The sequence below is a fragment of the Varroa destructor genome, unplaced genomic scaffold (assembly GCF_002443255.2).
Source record: "Varroa destructor unplaced genomic scaffold, Vdes_3.0 BEIS01000003.1, whole genome shotgun sequence".
In the NCBI taxonomy this organism is placed as follows: domain Eukaryota; kingdom Metazoa; phylum Arthropoda; class Arachnida; order Mesostigmata; family Varroidae; genus Varroa; species Varroa destructor.
Window position 1 is genome coordinate 18,499,670 of NW_019211456.1, and position 27,106 is coordinate 18,526,775.

A 27,106-nucleotide genomic window follows, 5' to 3' on the forward strand; every position below is an offset into this window, starting at 1 on the left:
CAATCTAGAGGGAAGTTGGAACCAACACCGTCCAGTCGTTAAACTAACTCGGTGGGAATTTCTCAGCGACAACTTAGCCCGTTATATCTAGTAGGTGTCACAATGCATTGACCAACTGCGAAATAAATTGTTACTGTTCATCATTACTAGACATCGTACTGTTTGCTGTTAGTTACCACGTATTTTCTGCTACTCCTTAATTTCCTGGTGGGTAAGCTGTTTTAGAATGGGGAACGTGTACGTATAAAATATACGACAAAATGCGTCCAGCATTAATTACCTACAATTATTGAACAAACTTGAAATGGATAAACTTCTACGGCCCACGGATTTTAAGCGTTTTATTGTCAACTTTGCTTTCGCTGAACTGTAAACGCAGTTACAGCTAGGTAAACGCATGACATTCTGTAGGTATATGACATTATATATATATACATACTGTATCAAATCCTCTGCATGCATTTTTCATGTCAGCGGCTTCTACGGGGCTAGTATTTCTTTATTAAGGGGCAAGCGAAAACGCCCCCATTCATCGCACCTAAACACTGGAAACCTAAGGAAAAGTATGTGAGGGAATTACTCTCTGGCCGCACTGCTGAAATATAGAGCCTTGATTTAGAGAGGAATTTATCATGGTTCGTTATTTATTTACACTCAACATTTCAATTCGCTCTATTTTTACTTAAGTTAATCTATATATATCAAAACCACAAGTTTACATTAATAACTTATATATATGCTTAGTCACTTTAAAGAGGCTAAAGTAGTTGCGTAGCATAGCTCCTTCGCGCAGATGAAAAATCATAATATCATACGCGAATAAACTTACATGAGTAAATATTTTTTTTATCTATTTGTTTATTATGTGTAGTCTGTACCAGCTACAGCGTCTTATTATGAACAAATTTCAATGTGATGAACGAAAAATTGGTAACTCTAAGAGACAGAATCACTCAAAAACCTTATGACTACAGGGTTACACGCGAAGCGAGTCTAATGCGACTAGGTGCGGCCTAGGGAGCCAGAGCATAATTACTTTTAGACAGCTAACCAAATTTGATCTTTGTTTACCTACCCTGAGCAACCTTAACCAGTTATTGTTATATAAGATGCTCTAGCCATCATAGCTGTTGGCTAGAGCGCTGTTGAAGAGCGCCAAATGACTTTTAGAATCAAATTCGTGGGATTTAAGAAATGGGTTTGAATAAGCTGAAGTCAAAACTGAGAGATGGGCCACAGCGATACCACACAAAACACTGGCTCGCAAGTATTAAACAGTAAAGGGTGACCTAGCACATGTACCTCCCTTAATCTACTCTGAGTAGCTAGCTGTTTGCATGTGAAAAGCACGAGGAGCCGTGTGGAGGTTCTCAGACATGACGAACTTGAAGGCTTTATAATTTACCGACCCAACAATTCGTTTGTTCTCAGAAAGTTCTAACTCGACGTTAGCAGCGAATTGCTCTCATCTTGCACCCAGTATCTGGAACGAAACCTAAATTCTACATAGGGTAGTAACAGCCCTTACAATCGGGCGACAGCCTCGCGCTGGTCATCTGATTTTGGGAACATTCTGGTGCAGTGCCAGGTGCTACTGATACCCAACTCAATCCGGCTCAACAGTAATTAATCGAATGTCCAACGGAAAGCTGACAACGCACATTAATTTTATTGAGTTTAGTTTTAATCGTTCACAGCTCTCCCGACTTCCTTCAATCTATCGCTAATATGGTTTCGGTACGCGTGCGATGTTTGAGGTGATGTCTTCTTCGCCAGATCTAATCAGGAACAGGTTATCGAGTTATCACAAACTGTAGGAGTGACGGCATTTCTCTGGTGCGATAATGTTTAGATGGATCTTGTCGTCTTCGATATCTGCTATTTGCTGCGGGAACAGCGGCGATCGCGACAACATCAGCAACGCAAGAGAAGGGTATTATGAAGCGGACCAGTGATAAACAAAAGGCAATATAACAAGAGAAAAACATTTTAGACTACCAATTCGTGCGTGCGATCAAAGATCGCTGGCGGAAGGAGGAGTGTTATTATGTCGGTTCGCTTGAGTTTCGCTACGCGGTCAAAAAAAAACGCGAATTGTTCGTAGCGTTCGAGGCTCCCACATGAATTAAATACTAGGAGCTCGAATCCCCTCGTATTCCCTTACCTTATCAATTTCCATTCTCACCTCTCATCACAACGCATCTATATGCTACATGACTTGTGACACGAGATATAAAGGATAACGAAAAAAAAAATAGTTATTTTTAAACTCGACATTTTTCCTGCACGTTCATCTGTGATACATTGCAAACCCAGCGATTTCGAGCCAGAATGTATCGTCTTTGGTAAAGCCATGCAACTATAGTCATTCGGTGCATCGTAATCAATCACACCAGGAAAAGGACTATAACTCAGAAGCCAGCCATTTAGCCTGATTGGCAGAAGTGCCGAGGAACGCAGTGAAATGCCTCATTGAGGTCACTTGAGATCTAATTGTGCATAGCGATTTAGGCCAATAGTAAATATTTTCGCACCTCATATGTTTCTAAGCACAAGTTACCGCTACATTCGTTTTCTGCAGAGATGGAAATCTTTCAATGGAATCCCGTCGTGTTACGCACCAAGAAAATGCCATGTTAATGCACATCATTGTTGAACCCTGGTATTACCGTAATAACGATAATACGAGAGTTTAGGGAACAGGGCATATGCGTAGAAGAAAGCCCAAAAAGAAAAAAAGAAAACTTACCAGGTTCGATTCGCAGTGCGATCGTTGCGCGAAGGCTAGCGTTTACGAAAATGTCTGCTGATAACCGAATGATAACCCATGGCCCGCGTCTCTTGTGGGCAAACATCGTTTAACGGACACCACTTCATCCTGATTGTAAATTAGAAGCAGATTATATCCGATTATCTGTTGAGGAATGTATCACTGGGTATATAAGATTACAAAAACCATCACGCAAACGAGCGCTTAATGTAACGCTTCTAAAGTGGCCTAAGATGTCGTTAATAGAATCCTCTTGATCTAGCTACTTTGCCAATTCCGTGTATTGAGAGCACCAAACGGGAGAAAGATGAGCCCGTTAACTTCGTTAGACAACACATTCCCAAAGGTAGTTGTTTAAAGCCTAGAGACACCAACGTAAAGAACACTGGTTAGCTTATAAAAGCATTCCCGTCCATTCTAGTCATCTGATAATATCTTGTTTACTCACATATCTCGTATCACTAAATTGAATACCTTTTGCCAATGGTCGCTTCAAAGAGGCATTTTCGACTGTCTGTATCATCCATTCTATTGATAGGTTATTTTTATAAACACTCCATTCCGCATCTGTAGTTGTTCTGGCTATTAAGTGTATGCGCTGTGATGAGTTTGCGCTCAGCCAGACCCAACAAATCAAATACATAAACGAATAAAGCCATACACACGCTACGCAGCTCACACTAATCAATAATAGTATCTTTTTTTTTAAAAAAATACTTTTTTCTAACCGCTTTTACAAAAATAACTTCGGCTAATAACTGCTATATCCTTTATCGTTATTGCTACGAGCAGAAGGATTGCGTTTAATGTGAGGGCCTCAACCAACTTACCTGCTTAGAAAATAATTTGCAAACGCTTTGAAGATGCTGTAATGACATACGTAAATCTTCGAAAGAGTTTATAACTTGATGCTTACTAAATTGAATAATAACATATTTGTTGAGAGTCGTACAATCAGATACTATCTTAAGCAAGTTCTTTAAATCTAATCGATAGCCCTCTTAAATTGGTCATAATCAATATCGGAACCTTTTGAGAAGGCCGATGCGGGCCGCCACCCTGTGACTCATGTAAAGCAATTCTTTCCAAACCAAAATTGGCTTTATCTGAACCGTATACCGAATGGCTGAGATTATTAATACTATATTGATATCATAACTGATAGATTAGGTTGTAGCATACTTAAAAGCCCATAGGGGAAGGGTTAAGTCCATGAGCCATTGGTAAGGGAAAGCTTTGCTAGCGTTCGTTAAAGGTAGCCGCTCTGCTACCGTACCTATATCCCCATTCAGTTAACCATTTTCCCGCTTCTCAAGAGCAGTTGCCACCTTTGACCCGACAGGGACAATATCCGTTTCGCTTCGCCGATCAGCTGAACAAAACAGTATTTGATTCGTTCGGTGTTCAATTCGCAATCGTAGAGTAAGCTACGATTTTGAGCGATTTCGTAATCAAAATAATCTGCCAGAATGCGTCAACGATAAACGAACGAGGCGAAAGCTTGAATGAGTTCAACGCGAAAAACCAAGAACGACGATTGCGGAGCTAGTCATAATCTACGTTACTATTACACGGTGTAAACACGGCATAACATGACAGTCTGGCTACCGACGCGTACCTACATCGTCACTCGTAGTGTAACAACCATCATCCGGATAGAATAGTCGACTAACGTGTATTACTGGTGATAACACTCGTATAAAGCCAATCGTATGGCAATTCAATGAAAGCAGATAACAAAGCTCATCGTGTAATTGTGCTTGTCGTCTCGACGGTCATCATCACACATTGGGCACGAGGGCCGACACTTTCGTTGTCGACAGTCGAAGGGGTCTCGAGTCTCTTTTGACTCTTTCCAGAATCCGGAGTCCGATTGCTGCCGCCACCGCATAGCTATTTGTTACCCACACGTGGGCTAGTACCAACGCCAGTTCTCGCTCTATGGATCGCTACCAGTAACGACTACACCTATGTGAGTCATTCACCTAAACAAGCTCGCAGCAATAGGAAGCAGGAATTATAGCAGCAGATGTGTGGAAGCATCAAAATATCGGCTATTTCTTCGAAGACACCGATATAAGCGACGTAGCTAGTAACGGCTCTGGCATACCTGTCTACTCCTGCTTACAGCAGGTTCATAATCGCACAAGGACCACCGCTTCGCAGTGACGGAGATAGTGCGAAGTTTCGTTGACGGTGCTTAATGGTGCGCACAGTTGTGGGCAGAGAACACGACAAAGAACAACAATTGCAGTAGTGGCAGGACGACGAGTAAATTTCTTGATGCTTCGAATCTCATCGTCCAGGTGAGTTACCAGCGCTACGAAGTTGCTTGCGACCGATGCTACGATCCGATCTGTCAAAGTGGCCTCTGAAACGGATTCGTTGTTGTTTTTGGTAACGTTTTTTTTTGTCTAGCCGAGAACCTGCTTGATACGGTAAACATTACGATGGCGTTACCACGCCATGCGGCAATTGGCAACGTAAATACGGGCTCAAAATAGAGTAGCTCTATACAGTTGACCTTATGGCTACAAAGTACACATCGACTGAGACAGCGACCTGTAGAAGTTCACTTTTGGCACATAAATTGTAAAGGGGACAATCAATTGAATTCTCAATCTAAACAAAATAAAACAGCATACATTCTCGTAACTTTTCACCCGTAGATAAACCAGTGATTAAGATGAACTATCACTTGATCTATATATATATATATATATATCTACCTGCTTAGCTGGTGACCTTTTAAGTCCACCGGGATAGAAACTCACAATTATATAATAAGCAGTTTTTCCTGGTAAAAATGCCGAGAGAGTTTTCAAAGTCCTGGAAATGTTTTTTTTTCATCGATTTCTAGCGGCGATGTTACATGCAACTTTACTTGAAGTAGAGATGATGACCCAACGGCAGATCGAATTTACCTTCCTGTTTCACCAAGTTAATTCCATTTTGGTCGAAGTTAGCTCGAGACACGGTCGCAGTACCTCGCAATAAGGAAGTTTTTATACTACATCGTACCATTTTTAGCTTTTCAAACTTACTACTTAACTGAAACGTCGTCTCATAACATATAGCTAATATTGAAAGAGTCACTGTGTACAGATACGAACGCAAAACTATTCCAAGTTAGATGTAAGTAGGCTTGCACTTGTTAGTGTGAGAAAAATATTGTTAAATTGCTATTATCATAATCAATCAAAATTAGAATTAACGTGGTAATATCAATATTGAACAAGGCCAGTGAATGGCATTTGGTGAGCTGCTAAAAGGAAAAGAGTACTAACCTATGGTAATCAAAAGCATTATAACAAAAAAATTCTGTGTAACCATTTTTATTCCGATAATTATAAACCAACTCTCAAGTTATATGCGAGAGTACTTCATAACTAAGTGATTTAGACCAGATGATTAGTTCAGACGAAGGAAAAGATCATTTTAAAAAGCAAATACTATTGCTGTAGCAAGCTAAAAACAGTCACAGACATATTTATTACAAATTGTGAAGTTTAAAAAATTAAATTGCATATCTGAATTGTCGTTTCAGCAGTAGCTCCAATGATTTGCTTTGTAACGGCTAGGACCAATGGGCCATCTGACAACTACAGGCCATATCATGCAAACAAAACCTTTACGATGTTTGTTTAACGAATCTTACTTATCTGTGTAAAGCTGAAAAAAAAACACATTTTTTCCATTTAATATCATAATCTAATGCCAAAACTGGAAGACAATTTTAATTTATAAAAATGACGTACTTACAAACAGTCACTGCCGATGGGGTACGATGCCTTGGAATCAAGAGGGTGTGGGACGACTGGACCTTGGTGCATTGAAATATCTACCCAATAACCTATTCTTCCCTCTAACTTTTCGTTGACAACATAGCCTCAAGCAGGCATTTACATCAATAGAGATTTCGTATTCTATTCACTGATGTTACTTCTTTTATGTAGCGCTCAAACAACCAGCAACACTTATCTAGATTTTGGACAACTACTAAGCCATTTTTCGGATCATCGTCAAGTTGCGTTTAAGAAATTGGTCTAAAACTTACCCTTTCGCACCAAGTCTACATCTTCCGAAAGAATGCCTTCACGAAAGCCTTATTTGAAGTATAAGTGATTTTGACTTTTTCTAGGCCTATATCGGCTGTAGTTATGGTAGCCTAAGGGCATAAGTTGCCATATGGGGTTATACAACGGACTTCAAAGCAAAACCTATCCGCTAAATAGTAAAGTTGAAATACGAATTGGACTCTGAATTTGTATTACTCCCTATACACTGGCTGCCTCATAGGAAATATGCACTGTATTAGTCCGACACTAATAATAATTATAATGACAAATTGTTTATCTATTGTTTTTTTCATACTTATCGACTGATCATTGATGGCCATATCCAACGGCAGCTTCAACTGTTCTAAGCACACGTATAGTTTTTCAAAACCGTTATTGGGAATTTTAACTGGGCTATCAAATAATGCGTAATTTGACTGAATGTAAGAAGAGTAAAATCTTCTTGCACGGTAAACGCCGTCAGAAAACCTCAAAGGCTATCTTAGAATTCACAAAGATACGAACTCGCTGTTCGTAATTTGTTTTATGACCGTTCCTATTTCACAGAGGTTTACACGGAGCTAAATTCGGTGATCTGTGTGTGGGTTATGATGTATATAAGCTACTTACAAAACAAGATCGCCAAACAACGTCTTCCTCTAAATATCACCAAACGGTGATGAAAAACGTCCACCGTTTGTCGCCTTTTAGTCTTATTAAAAAAAAAAACAAAGAAAAGGACAGACAAAACAGAGTTGTTGATCAAAGAAGCAGTAATGTTTCTTACAGTTCTGTATTTACGTCATTTTTGACAAATTCAACAGGTTTTTCTCACCTAATCGAGGAACAACCTCCTGTCTAACGTCAATAGTGTTTAAACCCCCTATTCTTCAACTACGTTAAGATTTAATTTTCATCTCTTTTTAAGTTATATAACTTTTTTCTTTTAATATAAGTTTTTTCGGAGATTCACAGCTCCAGCTGAAACCTACCCTTCTATGAAATGGTGCTCTGCAAAATGTCCTCTATCACAAAACTGTTGTGTAGAGTTGACAATGGTTTACGTTGTGCCGCGAAATTATGAAAACAAAAGCTCAGGAGTTTGGCTTAGTACTATAGCGTTATGTCTACGTAATTCACCACATGCCCATCCAACTTATATCGGATTGAAAAAGGTCCTTTTTGGTCGAAAGAAACTCGGTGACGTCATCTACATGATGTTGGCGTATTGCTAGTTATCGCTAAGCGTAAACTTGATATCGCACGACGATTGAAATCTAAAATTGATTGAAAACGCTACTCTCTCAGGCAGCTCGTTCCTAAACCAGTAGAATCTTTAAAAATTGAGAGGTCCCGAATTTCAAAAAGACGCAGTGTTTAAGGTAGGCGGGAGTGTGGGTGGTTTATCATGTCAAACACGGCCTGGTATACCAATTTAAAGAGGTATGCATCCTAACGATAATCTTGCCAAAGCAAATATCGTCGAAATACCATTTTATTTGTGGGCTCATAGAATTTGTCATGCTTACAAAACGGGGTATTTCTATAGCACGTTTGCCACAAAACGTCTACTGTGTTACTGTGAGAACAAATACTGCATTGTACTATGTGTATTTTTAGCAAATGAAAAGATGCTACGAAGACGTGCAATTACTATATATAAAGTTATACATACTTATTATAACTTTTATACAAGAAGAGCTTTCATTCGAACTATGTACAGCAACGGAGACAGATATACCAATTGGAAAGTTTGTGCACTTCTAATATTTAACATGGTCTCCTAATTTCAGATAGGAACGTTATAGCACAAAGTATATAACGGTTTTGTTAAAAGCGAGTCTCCAAAACGTAAATACGTGAGTGCTCCTGTGGCAGCCCTGAACGAGGATAGTATGTCTCGATTTAACCTTCTCATTAGAGTCGATGTTCGGTTTGCCCTCATTATCGTTCTGCTAGCAAGCGGGACTCAGGGAGACGAAGCTGAAGACGAAAAAACAGGTTAGTGACACCCTTAGTAGCACAGAAGAAATCATCAAGTTGGGATTTCGTTTTATATATAGGTTAATCGTCGTCCATTTGCACACGATAAATATAGGTCCTTTCGTCAATGACTCCCTCTGGTCAACAGTGTAGCTTCAATTGTAAGAATTCTGTAAATTTATAGTGTTGAAGTAAAGGGTAAATTAAGCCTATCAAGTTAGCACAGCTTACACTTACCAATCGATATCCGACTAAATTGTCACCTACGTTAACAGACAGACGTCTTAGCCATGAGCTCGCTGTTAAATAAGCCACCTTCGTATCGAATACTGGCCTAATATGCTAGTGGTACGGCACATGTCTATTCGCAGAATTAACGAATTTTTGGCGCTTACAAGCCGCGTTTCTTTCATTTCGAAAGGATCTCTTACCGTCGTTTACATGACCAAAGCAAAAATGATGCGGCATTCTATATACTTCTACGACTACATGAATCGCATGCCTATAAAAAAAAACTATATGTACCTTTCGCAATAATTACGACGACAGAGACGAGCACGCGCACAACGTTCTGAGAGGCGCTGGTACAGTTCATTCTGACAGCTAAGGATGCCTGCATTAACTTAACTACCGGACTCATTCGTAATCGCTTGTAAGTCAACACGTAGTGCTACTAGTACTAGTTTTAACAATCCATTCTTCAATTTCATAAAACGCTTTATTATTTGGTCCTGACTAGCGGGTAAACGTCCGTGGACAAGTCTGACAAACATTAGTAAAAACCTTCAGGCTAATTTCATAAAAACTAAACATAAGTTACGTCAGATTCGTACCCAGTATTTAGATTATCTATCGCTTAGTCATACTCATGTCAGAAAATTGCCCTCGACAACAGCTGACCTTCGAAAAAATTTAGAGGGCTAGAAACTAGTAGCAAATATACGTTCCCTTGTTTTGACTGCCGCAAATGCTAATGCGGTACAAAGCAATAAACTTTCCACACTTGAATATCGTTGCTGAGGAGGCGAACTGTCATATTCCTCACGGGAAAAGTTACCCTTTTCTCGTTGGGCGGAGTGAACCATTGCGAGCACGTATACGTATAATTAGTTAGCTTTATCTGCGGTACGCAACATTGCAACTCATTATATTCCCAGATAACAATACATGAGGATTTTCTGTTGACTCTCTTTAGATGGACTATCAGCTAGAAATAATGCAAGCGTTACGGTTCGCTCTACATACGCTTGTCCAAACGACAGCGAGGCCATTATGGCTAAACCCTGCCTAGTCGGATGCAAACGCGGCGAACATATAGACAATTTTCCGTATGACCAGCGTTCCCGATTCGACGGATGTAATACTTGCTCGGTTAGTAGTCTTTTCTTTCGTCTGCTTCGTTGTGAATAAGAAAGTATGCCTATTTTGGCCTATAGATCCTGGAAAGGTTTCGCGGCTTCTCAATGCTTTAGGTCGATTTTTAGCATTCATTTTGACATTCATACCTGGTAAAGTGCACTAACTGATATCAACGTTTTACATTTTCCGTAAATTTATCCACTTAGTTAAATGATACATTTTTGCAACTGTATCTACAGCTAAATTTGGCCGAAATTTATCTTCCTCAGCCCTTCCACGTGATTATTGAGTTGATGCAAAAAATTTGAATTTAGTTCCTCAAGACTCCTGGTATGCAATCACATTTGGTCGGAGTCCTGCGTACCATCATTTGACTTTAGATGAAAATTCGAGATAAATATGTTTACCTTTGACGGTATGCATATTGTCTTTAAAGTAGTGGAACGTTACACTGCTCCGGGCGGGTTTACACACTCCTGGGCGTTGAAAACGCTATGCTGCTCAGTTAAAAGGGGTGACGTCTAATCACTCGACGGTCCGAAACCATTTGCATAACCCCTATCAATAGAAAATGATCATAAGCACCTCGAACATTAGATGGATCTCGGTCATAAAAGCCAACATAAATGTGTTACTGTGTCAAAATTGTAGCAAAAATATCACATTGCCGAGGCGAATGTGGAAGAGCATTGCGAATCCACCGAGGTCTGCTGGGCGCCCGCCATAAATCATGTGTGTGTGTGTAAATTAAGCAGACGAACGGTCCGGTCATATTGTTTACGCAACAAAATTCTTACTCTCTTATTTTTTTATTGGCTTGCTTTATTTTGTCTTCATAGGAGGTGAGATCTATCCACGTATATTGGCGTGGCTGTTATGAATTCTAGATTCGCTCAGTCGTTCAGCCGGTTTCAACTAGAAATAGAGAAAGAATTATGTGTTAGCCTTTGCCAGCCAGGGATTTAATTCTCAATTCTAAAAGCCGGCGATTTCCTTGCCTAGACTTCGACTTGTCTTCGTCAATTGTGTATAGGCGTACAACAACGTAAATGTCATCGGAAAATTTCTTAAGCTTGCCAAAGTATTCCCCGGTGTCACATCTGACAACAGGCTCTGGCATCTAATTTGGACCGCAAACACTAAAAGAAATATGTACGCCGCATTTATATTCAACTCGATCCTTTATTGATTAAGTGAACAACGCGAGCGCTTGAAGGTAGCTCAAGTGCAAATTACGATCAGGTTGCGAAGTTGCGTCCGGACTTGGCACTAGAGTTTTCCGCATTCGTTTTTCTATTGCTTCCAGTAGAAATCCATTGTTTGCCCATATGACCCAACATGACTAACAGAAACATCTAAACAAATAAAAATTACAGACACACGTGTATCGCTATCCGGACGGATCTACATGTGAAGGCCTAGAAATGTGCACATCAAAGGCTTGTCTACCAATCACATCAATACTACCAGGACCGCAGAAGGCACACATCCAAGAGGACGAATAATCAACATTATTTAGCCGTGTATTGATGAACGTATGAAAGTATGCGTGGTAGAGGAGCTGAAATTATCGCTTCTCCGACATCCGAAATCAGGCTTACGCTGTAAAGAGCCCAATATAGTGAAACTAAAATATCATTTTTCTCAAAAATAAACACTATTATTACCCCATAAAAAAAAAGCCCTATTTCTAGTTACGCCATATAGAATATATTTGCCGTTTGTCAGCTTTCAACGATTTTTCGATATATACAGACCATAGTGATCAACACGATCTTCCAGAAAAAAATCCCGTAATGAAACCTGCCATAGGCGTACCCGACTGACGTTGAAGAAAGGTCGGCCAATCAATACTACTATTACCGACCCCATGTAAAAGCATAGATTCTTTTCAAATGTGCACTGTAGTTTAAAACAACATTGAGTATACAACGTCGATGACATCAGTAAAAGCTTCATACGATTTACGAACGAATTCACATAGCCGTTCCCGTAACAAACCTGAGGTTTAAAAAAAATCCTGAAAGCCACTCAGTTATTAGAGTTTCGAGGGAAAATAGAGATCCGGTACAATGGACTGTTGTAACTTATATAAAATACAATACATTTGCAAAAATCAACTCATCTTCAATTAATACACGTGGTGTACCCATTTCACTTTCACGTTTGTAGCTTATATTCAATCGTCCTTCAAAATTAACAAATCGAGAAGCGCGATAACGATAGAGTAAGCTGAAACCTGAAAGCTGAGGATACAAACCTGCGCATGAAATAAGGTGTAAAGGTGCTCTTTCCAAAGTTGGGGATGAGCAAAAAACGTGTAACGAGGTATAAAAACGCAAACGAAGGCATAACCTGAAACCCACTAGAGATACAGGCGCAAATGATGCAGGGTATGTGAACTTGCTTATGGAAAATAACCTGGGATATCAGGGCGCCCGAGAGCTAACGAGGGAGAAATAGGTATTTCCCAACAGAAGAAAAAATGCTACCAATGCCAATCGGAGGAACACTTTTACGCGATACGTAGCTATGAGGCCAAAAATGCGCATCCCATGGCTTTCGTAGCAGTCTTTGAAGAGTTTCTAAAACCGGAAGCTATAAGGCACTCGTAGGCGAGGGTCGGCCAAGGTAGAATATTTTATTTAAGAACAAATTTCGTTCCTATATGTGCTTTTATCTCAACTATAAGGTAAAAATATATAATACCAAGAGACAAAGCCCGTAAGACCTTTAAAATGGTGCTATATATTTGTATATACGCAAATAAGGAGTAGTCACCTAATGCTAGTTAGTTTTGCTCAAGTACAATATATTCATCCCTACAGGTAACGTCATTTATGCCCTATGTGACATACTAAGTAATACACCTAACGTATGAAATAAATACACCTCATAGAATTGCATATCGCTTCTTATTCATCTGTCCAATTTAAGAACATGAAGCATCAGAAAATACAACACTATATAGATCAAAAAGATACCTGAAACATATGTTCAAAGCATTTAGGTTTCGAATATTCCTAGGAAGCTTCACAACGATCAGACTGCAGCCTTGGCCGGATTGCCAGGTCGAGTCAAACGGAAGTGAAAATGATCTCGTTTAAGATCGGAGAAGGCAAAAAGATATTGAAATGAGCTCTCTGCATGATCTGCTCATCTTTTACTCTTAACAAACTATTCACATTGCCATCATACGCAACAAACACTGAGTTTGCTGTGTGTTCCGGTCGCATACCTATTTTATTCTAAACTGTTTGTGTCTCAAGTGATCGGTACTATCTCACGTTCGCTTATCTACAGTATTCGTCTCGGCTAAATGTTTTTCCCTGTAGCTTCCTTTATTGAGCCACCTACCCCCGCTATCTTTTCTCAACTCTGGCGTGGTCTGTACTGTATTTGCGACTGCATGGCTATGGGATTATTTAGCATATCCATCTGCTTGTGGTTTCATCCGCGCAGCAGTTCGTCACAATTTTCTATTTTGTTATTATTATAACAACCAGATTTCACTGAATCTCTGTCTTTAGGGCAGATCCGTATTTTTTTAGACAAAGCCACGCTGTGTTAATTAGCGTACTAGGTATAGATAATAACAGTTAACCTGTTCTAGTCTGTACATTACCAGGTTATGTTTTTCCATCCTAAAACTAAATATATACAGGTGTAAACAAAAAATCCTACTTTGTTCACACAGGTTGTTCGTATACGCAGAAGCCCATGGTAAGTCGCTGCGGCGATTTTCTACGATCGGTGGTTAGGTGCGGTCTAATACTCTATGCACTCGCTACATGATTAGAAACAGTTGTTTAGTGGGTTACGAAAATGATCTTACGTGGACGAAGCCAGCAGTGCAGCTTTGAATGCAATAGGAACCTGGCAATGCGGAAAATGAATTAGGGCAACATACGCCTATACACAAAAATTGAAACAGGGAATGTTTGCACGTGTGTATGAAATGAGGGCGATATATAGGTTGGTTAAATGTCCGTGATAGCCTAGCGGATAGCGGATTTGCCTGTTAATCTCAGGGACACGTTGTGGTCTTGGTTCAACCTAGGCATAGACAGACCTTGTGTCATGCTGGGAGCTAGCCGTATGATGGAGCTATGCCTAACAGCGATACTGGACATAAAACTCGAAACATAGAGGTTGAGTATATTAACACAGTAATATAATAATATGAGAAAAAAGAAAAAAGAGTACAATATGTTGTAAAGAAAAAATTTTATCGTTGTCTCTATTTGTTGGATTTTGCATTAGCTAAACGTGTTATGGTTTAAGGCCCGACTAACTCTGCTTACTTTATCTACTCATCATCACCCACACCATATGTAACAGCCCTGTAACGGCTGTGGAGTCCGCGTATAGTTTTTTCGCATTATGTACGAAAAAATCTGTGTTCGTGACGTAAGCAAAGAATTGTCAGCATAAGCTGGCCGTAGAATAATTTAATATCTAAATAATAGCCTATTAATAGTCCCACCTTCAGCAGCTCTATATTGTAACAACCGAGTAGGACATATTATTTCCGTTGTGAGATTTAGGGTGGCCGTTTGTCCTTGTAGTCCATGTTTGTGTTGTTCATCATCTGCTTGTGTTTTCGTGACTCGTCCATTTAACAAAGACAGCTTTGTTAGCCAACTATTGGACTAATTCATTACGGCACAGTTGTTGCCTTCGCTGTTTTCAGGATGTATTGACAATGAAAATAGAAAGTTTTCTTTCCTTGAAGCCGATAGCAATATTCGATTTGCTTAATTCCAGCGTTTGCAAGATATAGCAGGCATAATTCGTTTGTGAAATGGCTGAAACTATTTTGAATTCTTAACCCCTCTTAATCTCTAAAGTTGAAGCTTTGTCTCGTAAAAGCGGAGCCCAATTGACGATACGTTTGCATTGTTGTGCGTAAACAATTTGAATTGTCGTCAATTCTGCTACTTTGTATTCGACTGAATGCTATCATTTAAGGTATAATTATACTGGATCAAACACGCCGCCCGGAAGGCTGTAAGCCAGCCAAGCTAAGCGATACTAGGACATAGTCGGCCCCGCGCAACGTTCAACTCTACGTGGTTTCATGTGAGTCTTGTAGACCTCAGCAGCCAGACGTCCTCAAGTGTTCTTTTCAACACTAAGCAATGAATGAAGGAACAATAAACTTGTCACGATATCTGTTTTGCTCAACGCTTTAAATCGGCTATTAGTGATGATACTTTGCAAGACCTGGCTTTGGTCGCGTATGCCCAAGTAGATTTTGCGTCATCTTCCTTCCCAAATGAGCACGTTGCGAGCTGCTGCACAATCTCGAGGCATATATATGAACGGCTACTATAACTAGCAGCACTAAAAAGAAACGTTCGTATATCATAAGAAACGACTTATAGTAGAATCCTTTAACCCACCCTTCGTATCTAGCGTCCTGGGTAAGTTGAATCTGTATTAAAGTGGTAATGTAAACCTTTCAAACGGCAACTATTATTTGAACAGGACCACGGTTCGTGAACATCTTGTTCTTGTTTGATATTTGTCTTATACTCACCGAAAATCCAGGTTCGATTGCAAAATAAATCAACGTAGACTCTATTGTGTGTTCCATACAACGATTGAGTGCAATGACAGATGCTCATTCCTTGAATATACGCTGTTACCTTAAGGCAGGAAAAGCTATTATTCTATTCTTTTCCACGAAGCGTATTAGACAAACATTTTCTGCGTTCACGGTTTGAAACGATTTATATTTACTGAAATCAGATGATGCGCATCAGTATCACCCATATTTGAGTACTTTTATTCATTCTGCTGTGAGAAACCAGCTAGTTCAGAAGTACATATTTCCTTTGATACCGGCACTTAATCAATAGAACAATATCCGAAACTTTTACTTGCTTCTAAGCTGAGCTCCTCCAAGCGTGGTTGTTAAGAATCTGTACTCGCTAGATATGAGTGTGATTTTTGGGAGCCTTTGGCAAAGATATGGATGATACAGACACCGCTTAACATAGTTAGATTTCTTTTTTTCAAATTATTCTCCGATGTTTAAGATAAAAACTATGTACATACTATAAATGCATCGTGTGATCTATACTGCAAACACTCCAGACAAACGAACATTACAGAAATAAAGTTCAATTTTATCCTGTACATTTACCATTCAAGGAAAATGAACAGCCAGGGCTTTCAAAAATAGACAAAGATCAACAGCATCATTTTTGATAGGTACATACTCTCACCGATAGCCAGTAATTATGGTATACTTTGAATGGGGTTTATATAGTCTGTATTGTGAATTTACACTGTGTTATTCATCATACGCGAACGATATATGGTGAATGAGAAAATCTGCCGAAAATGAATATGGACAAAGAGGATCAATCGCTAGATAAATCCTGCCACATTTGCACAGGACGTCAACGATCTCACATACGGAGATTGCGAAAAAATTAGATAAAGTTTTTAGTAAACATCTCTTCGAACATAGATCATCGCAACGGAGTAGCCTCTTGCCTCTAAGTGGTGCTCCATCAATCATTTGATCCATAAAAAATGGCTTGATACTGGACACCTCGCACCAACACCTATATATATATTCCTATGGGTATCTGTATTAAGACCCTACGGCGGATACGCATTTTCTACGGAATTTGCATCAGCCATAACTTCTAGTCGTTTATATCCACAGATCCAAGTATCATCAGCCCTGAATAAGAACTTTGACAAGTGAAGAAAAAAAAAAGTACCGTATGGCTCACGCGAATTCCACCAACAGCTTTCAGCTAAGATCACACTCACGAGGCAAGAACAGAAACAATCTAAAAAAAATGGAAAATCATGTAACGGAGGGCAAAAAAAATACAACGATTTTCATCTCTTTTGCCATTGCCATTAAGCCGATTTTAAACATTTTTTTGCCATTGATTCTGCCAGTGAGCGGAAAGCATTTGCGACTCACTTCCGCTAGTTGTTCCGCGAAAATCGGCTGTTGTGACGGATCACATCGATTTGTCATCATTTTTTAAAACAATTACTTCTTCGCAAAATTATACACAGGCGGTTGAGTGCCCTTCATTGCAAGATCAGATTCGTCTATCCAAGGAATACCCTCTACAGCATCACCTAACGAAGCACAGGAATTTTTATCAGGAATTATCTTTTTGCTGTCATTACCGTTGGGATGTTGAACATGTGTTTGTTGATCTACAGATTTCTTCAGTTCTATTTGATCGGTGTCGCCGTCATCGTCTTCGCAGATATCCCCAACTTCTTTCGCGTAGTAGGCCATCATGGCCATAGCACCAGCACCGACGCTGTAGAAGAATAGAGTCACTCCCAAAAAACGCCGTCGTAAAGTGTCGTTTTCGTAAAACCAACAATTACCTATATAAAAGAAAAGTTAAATACTTAGAAAATTAGCTATATGCGCAGGGAAGGCGTAACATGGTCGTTATCACTGAGCCCAATATGATTAAAATTTTGATTTGTATATACGAGTGGCACAAGTAACATTTAATAAAGAGGTACTATTCTAGGTATTTAGTCGATTTATACACCCTATTCCCTACAATCAAGTTATCGTTGTGTGTGTGAAACAGTAAATGCTCTGTAATAAGACATTCAATATAAACGTCAATTTTTTGGAAAGTTACATCGAATGCATTCTACATACATTGTATATATACATATATATATATATATATACAACATATGCTAAATGCCGCTGACAGTATTCCGCTATATAAATCGCGTTAGACATGTTGCGAACTGTTCCTAAATCCTATGTACAAAACTAATCGTGTACCTCTTCGTCCGTCCCGATTCCCCCATAAGAGGCAAGCTGAGTCGAAAATGCCTCCGTAGATAAGCGGATATGGAATGGCCGCTGCAAAAAAGTTAATCATTTTGTACGTTCAACACTAAGTTATTATTATGACAGTTCCTTATCTAAGCTTTTTAAAACAGAGTATACATCTAAAGCGAATTTCTTCTAATATCCTTATATTAAGCACATGGCCGAGGGCCAAAGGTCTCGAGAGTATTTATGTCCTCCAGGTAACAAGATAATGGCACAGAAGCCCTTATCGTTATATCGTATAGTCGTTCATATATACACAGAAAATACTGTATTTATTTTTCATGTTCTAAATATAAACTATTCGGACAACTACTTCTTAAGACATATAATTATTGTATCTCCGATAGTGTAAGATCGATCACCTCCAAAAAGCCCGCTATTTATTTTTTTTGATATCCCGCATAGTTTACACATACATATCGATCTAACATAAATACTCTAATGAATTAAATTTTGAATGACAACTTACCTATCTAAGATACTGTCGTTCATATATTAATAGGTAGTCCTGTTTTTGTTTATAGCATGTAATAATACATCAGGTGTCGCACTAATGGTTCATCTAAATCCAAAGTCTCTTTAATTGAAAACTCGGAAAATTTAAATGAAATCAATAACTGACGGAGATGCACTTTGGATTGAAAATTGAATATTAAATACTAAATATCTATTGTTCTAATTTTAGGTAAGCATGATCTTACTACTCCTAAAAAAAAAAAAAAAAAAAAAAATTTCAAATAAAACAATATCTAGCTAAAAAAAGCTATATATACATATATAGCGTTCTTAAACGAATAATGATGCTTCGTTTATTTGAAATTTTAAGGATGGCGGCCCATAAACAATTTTCTTCCCGATGTGAATATAGAGTTGTAAAAATTCTTGTAACACATCTCTTTTGTAAAACATTTCTCTAAAAATATGAAATTGATTTTTTTAAAAATCGTTACACCTGTGGGAAGTTTCTTAATCCATCACCAGCACGAGTGTTCAGTAATTAGCAAAGATTGTCTGCTCGATGCCAAAGAATATGAAGTCTTGCCTCGTAAGCTGAAGTAAAAATTTAAGCTTCAAATGAGAGAGCCATTCATCCTTAAGAGAAGGCGGTAATGTTCTTCTGAGACTGAAACCTCACGTGTTACAAGCTTGGTTAAGGACGGAAATTAAGTGAAACTTTTGTAAGCATCAACATCATTGAAAATCGTGTGCTTTGCTGTCAGCATTCGTTAGTTCTAAAACCTCCATTACAATACCCTTCTACAATATTGTTACTAGTCCAACATTCTGCCAAGCAGACCCCAACCATGGCAACAGATTTCTTCGTGGATGGAGATGGGGCAAATTTCAACGTACTTCATTACCAAACTTTACCATAACCGTATTATACATATATACCAGTGCATGTGAATCGCCTACATTTGTTTAGACAGGTAACTATTTGCGTTAAATGTTCTTACGGAAAGGGTGGGCAAGGGAAAATGCGGTTCCCAAATATATAAGAAGAACCGTCCTTCTCTAGAAAATAACCTAGCACCCAAACGTTTAAGTAGCAATTTATGTGAGAGAGAGTACTGTAGAGATAATTGTCAAAATCCTTTTTAACTTAATAATCAGTTTGCGAAAGTTGGAACCCCAGAGACACGGTCAATAAGAGTAAAATACGGTGCTGTGGTGAGACTCTCAGTGTCCTAGTTGTAGACGACGATACTAGTAAAATAATCGTTGATAAAGAAAATCATTACATTATTTTTCATGGAAAAGCAACATTTTTTGTCACGTTTCTCAAAAGAAATCAAATATTGAAAAATTAATAAGTCTTTACTTATTCTAGTATTGCGAATTCTGATATTCTTACTCAGATGTAATATCATTTCCACGGTTAGAGATAACGTAAATGAACCGCGTAGCGACAATGAAGCGTTCCGTATCTTATCAACACTATTGCAACTTTGGAGGGCTTCATTATGATGCGTTAATCACTAATTAGATGCTCAATAATAATAATAATGCCATTCTTCATGTCTTCACTATCTGCTACATATTAGGTTGCCTCGGTTAACAATAACAGAACGAAACAGAATAAATAAAACCGGAATCACTAAATCTTGTTTCGGTACCATTATCAAAAATGACGAACGTTTCGTAAAAGCTTCAATTTGAGTCATACCAACAGCTAACTGCCTGAAAAACAAGTCTCGCCTCTAGAGAATGTTACTACAGATGTATAAGAATATACAATATTATGTTATAGAAATATACTGCGAACTAGATCTGGTAGCATTAAATCTTTTTTTGTAAATTTCAGCAGACTACGCGTTAGTTAATGTTTTGGTCGATTCAGTTAATATATGTCCGTGATTTCTAGTAGTTATTGGTATTACACAGAAAGTTTAAACTTTCGTCACGAATCGTCACGAATGAAATAGCTAGCTATTTGATTCGTGACGTAAAATGCTAAGTTATCCATGCACGAAAAATATGCTTACAACGGAATAATATATCCCTTAGGGCGACCGTGGTCAAATCTGCTATACTAAAAATTTACGCATGGTCCCTTTTGGAAACTATGCATTATTTTAGCGATTCGTGCATTTTATTTGTATGTTAATCACAGGCCGTCATAACTCTTACGGTAGGTACGGTAAACAATGAAAGTGACCACCATTCATAACGGAAACACTAAATTGAATTCAAGTTCATCAAGTTGACGACAAGCTCATAAAGATAGATTATTAACTTGTTGTCAACTCGACAGCATTTTCTGCCTTTCATCCGCGTCGTCATTATCCGGAGTCAGTTTGTAGTTCTCATTTGTTTTTTTGCTCTTCAGCTGAGTATGACCAGTGACAGTAATTCTTACTCTAGTTTGGATATTAGCTGATACAGCATCCTGATTTAAGTATGCTCCGCCCAGTTTGGCGTTCCCTTCTTCCTCATCGCCATACATTCCTGTTATGTTCTTAGCGTAGTATGCCATCATAATCATGCAAATGGTACCGACGAAGTAGAAGACGATTGTAGCGCCCAAGTAGAGATTTCGTAGGGTGTTATTGTCATAATACCAGCAATTGCCTTGCCGGTCTCCACGAGTACCCCAGACCAAACAGGTGGAATCGATCAAATACCCGTATATTAACGGGTAAGGCACGTAAGCTGGAATAATGAAAATCCCGATATGATTCAATGTGCCATTGCATGGCAAACGTAATGATATGTCGTTCGTTGATACTTCAATAAAATGCAGTCTGTCCATGACAGCCATGTCGTCGATCAGTCACCATCACCTCTGCACTACCCACGTGACAGCTAGGCGAGTAAGCACATTTGGATACTAAGAAAACATACAAGTTGTACTTTATGCAGGTAAGCAGCAAAACGTGTCATGTCGGGTGAAGGTACGGGAATTCCAGGAAGCTAGGGAAAGGACCAGCAGTCCTAAACAGCGCGTCGTAAGATAACGTTACTGGTAACAGTAATATTGGGCCAACTATTTTTCTAGGTTAACCAGTTATGCCTTAACCAATTGAACACAATATTGCTTATAGGTTTATGCGTCACGACCCATTTACGTTTGTTGATAACCCGCATTGAGATTACGGCTTTTACGGCAATTAGAGATACGGCTCGCAGGCCTGCTTCGGCTGAAGAAACTGGACGGTTGTCATAAAATGATAATTCATGAATAAATGTGTGCGCCAGAATGCTTGGCATTATTCCGATACCACCAAAGAAGGTTTCCTTCTTTAGGATAAACTATTCGGCTATTTTAGGCATAGTGAACCGTCTAGAAATACTAATACACCTTACGTTAAACCCATTGCTAGCGTTCAATTAAACTTTTTGTGAAAGAGTACAAAAGTCACACATCTATTCCGTATGATTTTGTCGTGAGGGCCCACAGAGGAGATGATCCGTATAAAAAAAGAATAACAATAAAATGAAACAATAGTCACCTTAACAAACGAAGTAGCTTCTTCTTTGCTCACTTAACATAAGCTCGATTATTTATCCTCATATGTTTGTATGTAAATCTAACCCATCTGAGAACTCTCAACAGAATGACTTTACCAATCTATCGGGTTACGGTAAACAACTTAACTAGTTATGTTTTCACTTTTGCAATATAAAGATGATTGCGCTGTTTAGCGTTGTTTGTACACTATGCAGGTTCGTATAAGTCCTGGGTATTCAGTATTATTTCGAATTTTTCTGCACATCTTTTCGTTATCGAAGAGCTAAAACTATTTTCGACCCACTCTTTTCTCAATTGACTGACAGTTGCTTCTACCATGTGTACGTATATTTCGTCCGGTGATATGTCAGGGATAATTTTACGTTTATACGGCCCGAGAGGATTGCACGGGCTAACCACGAAGGACAAATACTGTCATACATTCGAATAACGACAGCACCAATATAGCACCAATATTTAGACAAATAAGCAATAACTGGCTACTTCAGCTTATCCGAAAGACGCTGCTTCACGTCTTCCACTAAAGCAAACATCTTTAGAGCAGAGGTTTATAGTAAATAAGTAATTCATCACTTGGCAACATTGTCGCGATGTTACTGATAAGTATAAAAGCGTAAGATTCTCTATGTAAAGTAATTCCGTAAGTCATCGAAAAGCATCACGTGTCCTCAGAAATCAAGGGAATTAAAGGAATAATGTTAGTGTGAACCCTCAAAGCACACCTATTAACAAGCGGTCATGCTTCATAAATATACTTTACTAACGCATACTCAGAGAGCAGCAATACCGACTCACACCAAGATAGCAAACTTCAAATATCACAAATATTAGGACCACTATAAGGCCTAAACCCTGGGCTGCTACAAAGCTTGTATAATCCCTTCATATCATGTATCATAGCAAACAACTCGTCCGTTAAATGTGCTTCCATTTTAGGAAATAAACAAAGCACGTTTAGGAAATATTCAATGAATTTGCTAATAGCGCGAAAAAATCCCGGATGATCATGCGACGAAACAAAAAGACCATCACAGAATCTACAACACACACTCGCGAAAGCTGCTACGAGCATTATAGTTCTAACCATTAGTTTTGCCAACATAAAAAGTCTATTGAACATAACTTACCGAGAATATTAAGCACGAAGCTGGTAAAACCGATGGCAAGGGCTTTATCAGCCGGGTCTACGCATCTGAAGTAAAAGACAGGCTTACTTTTAAATGCTATTGATCCTATCATCACTGTGACAACCTAAGGATATTTAGACTTTGGTCACTTCATCTCAAAGCAGGGGATGACCCATAGGTAGAGAATACGTAAACTGATACAGTTTTTGGCTGAGAAGAGCACACAGGTTAGATTAGATGATAATGCAGCTGGGACCTAGGCCATCTGCAAGGCCTAATGATCACCTGTTTCGTAGTGCTAATCCCACGAATCTCCAAGCAACATTATTATAGTGACACACAACATGTACGGTTACAACAATTGTAAAGATGGAGAAGATAGGAGACTAAGATAAATATGTTTAGCCTATTCATATGAGATCAAAATTCTAGCGTCAGAAGGATAAACATTAAAACTGAACCTTTAACTGCTTATTAAATGAAAAGTTAGAGTCCATAGTAAAATAAATTCGGCCCGTATATAGTACGATAATTCTAAAGCCTGTGACCGGAAAACTCTTTGCTCTCGTATAGCCAGTTATACAAATGCAAAAAGCGAGTCACCCTTTAAAGCTGGACTTGACAGACGGCAGGACCATTTGAGTAATGAAAGACATTGAAAGTAATCGGAGTAGGACGGTTTCCGTAAAGTGCTACTCAGGAACGAAAAACGAGAGCAATTAAAGTATATAATTTCGATTTTCATACACCTCTTATACCATATGTGTATTATATATACAATGACAGTTTACTAACCGCAAGCTGACAAGCATACTTCCAACGCGAGGCAGCGTCGAAATAAATTTGGCCCCAGTGGTGACTGCGATAAAGACCATCAGATTGCTGCAATCATTAGGACAGAAACCTGATACAAAACGCCTGAGTGGGTCGAGCAACAGTTTGGCGTCCCTTCTTCGAGGCCAAAATGAGTCATCTTCTATTGGTTGATCTTCGAGACACGAACAGTCCATGTTTGTCAGCTGATGGGACAACAAGCGACAAAAAAAGATTGAGATTCGATTCGTTGTACTAAGCGTACACGTTTTATAGTTATACTGCAAAGTAACATTATACTAAGCTTAACGTAACTGATCGTGCAGAGCGTGGCTGGTTCAGACTGTTTTACCTCTAACGTATAGAAATACTTCTAACAATGCACGAACCCTCTAGAAAAACTAGAAGCCAAGCTGTTGTTGGTACACGTAAACCTAACGTCGATGTTGTGCTTCAAACAAGAAGAGGCCAGTGCAAAACGACAATCGAATCTCCGGCCTGGTAACAACGATAAAAACAGAAGAATAATTTGTCGGTTCAACGTCTGGCAGGAAAAAGGTCAAAGCGATTCTTTGGGTAGGTCTACCAAATAATAGGCTTTTTGTGCTGAATTACCAGTGTCGCTAGAATCTAGCTTTTCAACTTGCATGGTCAGTAAAGCTGTAAACTATCTCCACCTTTAGAACACGGCAGAGCTCAACGAGACAACGGAACATTACTGCTTCCATTCAAGTCACAAGATCCACTTGTTTTTTTTTCAACGCCACGAGAAAAGTTACCGGTACATTAGAATAGTAGAAAACGTTAATATACAGCACGTTATTCCGCACTACGTGTTCTATGAGCAAATGCGCGCCAACTAATAACGAAGACGAAACAGCACAGCCATCCTCTGAGGTACCGAACAGAAGTAACAGACACACAAAAGCATGATCAGCTGATAAATTAATGGCGTAAATCTAAAAATCGTTGACAACTAGGTTTTTATCATCCGATTATCGAAATTTGTTTATACGTGTATCGATCTTCTTGGTGCGGCTGCGTAAGTTAGCAGCAAACGCACACGCCTGTCGCTTGTACCCGTCGAGACGTTAGAATACGACAAATGCTCATAGTAGAGCTATTAAAGGACGCGCCATTTAATTTGATTCTAGAAGAGATTTAGTGCTATGACACTACTCGAACTAGAAAAAATAGCATACGAATCTCTGCTACTATCCGCATCGAAGAGGCTACCGTACAGTGACGCACGGTTAGCAACAGGACGATAAAGCGTTAACGTTTGCTGGTAGCCAATAGTCCTAAAGCCGTTGCGGGAACTGGACCCGTCGAAAAGGCACATAGGCCGGTGTATTTATTAATCTAGTCTTCTTTCCGAACTCTTTTATGCGATATCAATTACTATGTTTTTATGTAAATATCAAGAAACGCTTCAGTTATCTGTGAAGCAAATGCTTATTAATAAAGGCGTCTTTCTAATCTAATTAAATTGGAGAAAATTCCTAATTTAAAGCCAAACAATATGCTATATCGAGTGTGTATCTCAACGAGTACTGTTTATATATGAATGTTAGATTCAATTTCTTACGTTGTTTCCCGTACAGGCAGCTAAACATGGCGAAAAGTACGATCTACTTGTAGCAACATCGCAGAAAGGCTGGAACTGATTGCCGCATCGGCACCTGACATTACATACGGTTATCAACGAAAGACTGTAACATGAACAAAAATAGGCCAGCATATGGCTGACAGTTAACACGACAACGACTCAAACGTTCACTGTTAAATTTGACTCGTATTAGTTCATTAAGCTCTACGGCACTCTAAAAGCAAGCTAAATATATACAAATACCACAATATGCAAGTTACTTATTGTTTATACCAGCAGGTTTTTGTAAAGATGTACATTTTGTTAAGGCTTGAATAGGGGCTGGCTTTGTTAGTACACCTGACTGAAGGGCCCATTATACGATAAGGAACACCGTGTAGCATAATTGCTTTTTCTATTTACTCGTGTATTTAAACTGTCTCGTACGACGAACCGTTTTGCAGCCCGATAATCTACCCGAGAAGATTTGTGTATTCCTTTCCACTTTTGATATCAAATTTGATGGCAGGGTAGACCAGCACTAGACACTAGTGAATACGTTTTCGGCTCAATGTGGCAGAGCTCCTTCCATCACGAAATTGCGCCAAGCCGTTGAATTATTTTACATATAGTAATTATAAACCAAACGGCTATTTAAATTCAGCAGTAGGTAGGTAAAGCGTATAGAGTACTTTTTTTAATAAAGTAAAAAAAAAAACCATCCTATATTCTTCGTCCGTCTAATATGCATTTTTTCCTGTCGTATCTGCGTATAAGATCCAATCCTGAGGGAGGCATTTCACTAACTTTATGGAATGTCGAATCAGACCCAGTAAACAGCCATTATGATGCAAAGAAACTGGGAGATAGCCGTAGAAGGCAGCGCATCAGAACAACGGCGATGGTTCATTGTCTGGCCATAATTCACCTGCTTTTATACAGCAAACTTTATTTATATCGCGTTACTCATACGCACATAATTACGGCAAGACTGTGAACGTAAACATTTTCGTAGTATAGAGCCTAATTTAAGCACGAGCTAAGTCCTCTTTGTACACTGTGCCTCTGTGTATGCGGGTCATTGCCGCAGTCTAATCGTTAAGTGATTGATTGATATAGCAGATTGAGAGTCTCAAGTACTACGGCAGTTGAAACGGATGCGAAATCAGGCAACTGAATCAATAGCAGTCTACACACGCATGAGACGTACAATCTGAAGTCACACCTCAGTTCACGGGTATCGGATCCTCCAAGCACTTTTCAGTATCTACTACACAATGATTTGGTCAATAACCGCAAGTACCGAACAAAGCCTTTTCTATAATATAGGAAATGGGGAAAACTTATAAATTTATGGGCTGAATTTAGTTCGATACTGAATCAATGTCCAATCTTCAATAAGTCATCAGGTAGCGCTTTTTTGGACGTTGAACCTATAAGTGAAAGGACTCTATTATTAACCTACGTTCAGGACCAATCTTCAATTTCTGTAAAGTTCTCCCGTTGTGTGGTGTGTCGCAATTTGCCTTTGAAAGCTACGCAGTGATCACGTCGGCATATACCAATGGTATCGACTTTCTAAT

The 27,106-nt window shown here is 39.0% G+C and overlaps 2 protein-coding genes across 10 annotated transcripts in view; one reads left to right on the forward strand and one right to left on the reverse strand.

Moving 5' to 3' along the window:
* Positions 1 to 305: 305 nt before the first annotated feature.
* The window catches only part of LOC111247168 (solute carrier organic anion transporter family member 74D-like), a 59,795-nt gene continuing 32,994 nt past the window's right edge, over positions 306 to 27,106 (reverse strand). For 5 of the 9 annotated variants that reach the window (XM_086984943.1, XM_022797798.2, XM_022797796.2 and 2 more), the window contains exons 11-15: positions 25,524 to 25,647; positions 23,918 to 24,141; positions 23,123 to 23,187; positions 17,969 to 18,049; positions 13,069 to 17,547 (exon numbers count right to left, since the gene is read on the reverse strand). In XM_086984943.1, the coding sequence (XP_086841069.1) occupies positions 17,195 to 17,547; positions 17,969 to 18,049; positions 23,123 to 23,187; positions 23,918 to 24,141; positions 25,524 to 25,647 (847 nt within the window). In that variant the 3' untranslated portion in view covers positions 13,069 to 17,194. Of the gene's footprint in view, positions 1,886 to 2,749; positions 2,879 to 4,666; positions 11,086 to 13,068; positions 17,548 to 17,968; positions 18,050 to 20,882; positions 21,176 to 23,122; positions 23,188 to 23,917; positions 24,142 to 25,523; positions 25,648 to 27,106 lie in introns of those variants that run through there. The other 4 variants (XR_015324725.1, XR_015324724.1, XM_086984944.1 and 1 more) reach the window with 4 other exon arrangements.
* On the forward strand, positions 8,694 to 11,851 carry LOC111247171 (uncharacterized). The gene is made up of 3 exons (XM_022797810.2): positions 8,694 to 8,829; positions 10,007 to 10,182; positions 11,547 to 11,851. The coding sequence occupies exons 1-3, from the start codon at positions 8,724 to 8,726 to the stop codon at positions 11,673 to 11,675; spliced, it is 411 nt and encodes a 136-aa protein (XP_022653545.1). The 5' UTR covers positions 8,694 to 8,723; the 3' UTR covers positions 11,676 to 11,851.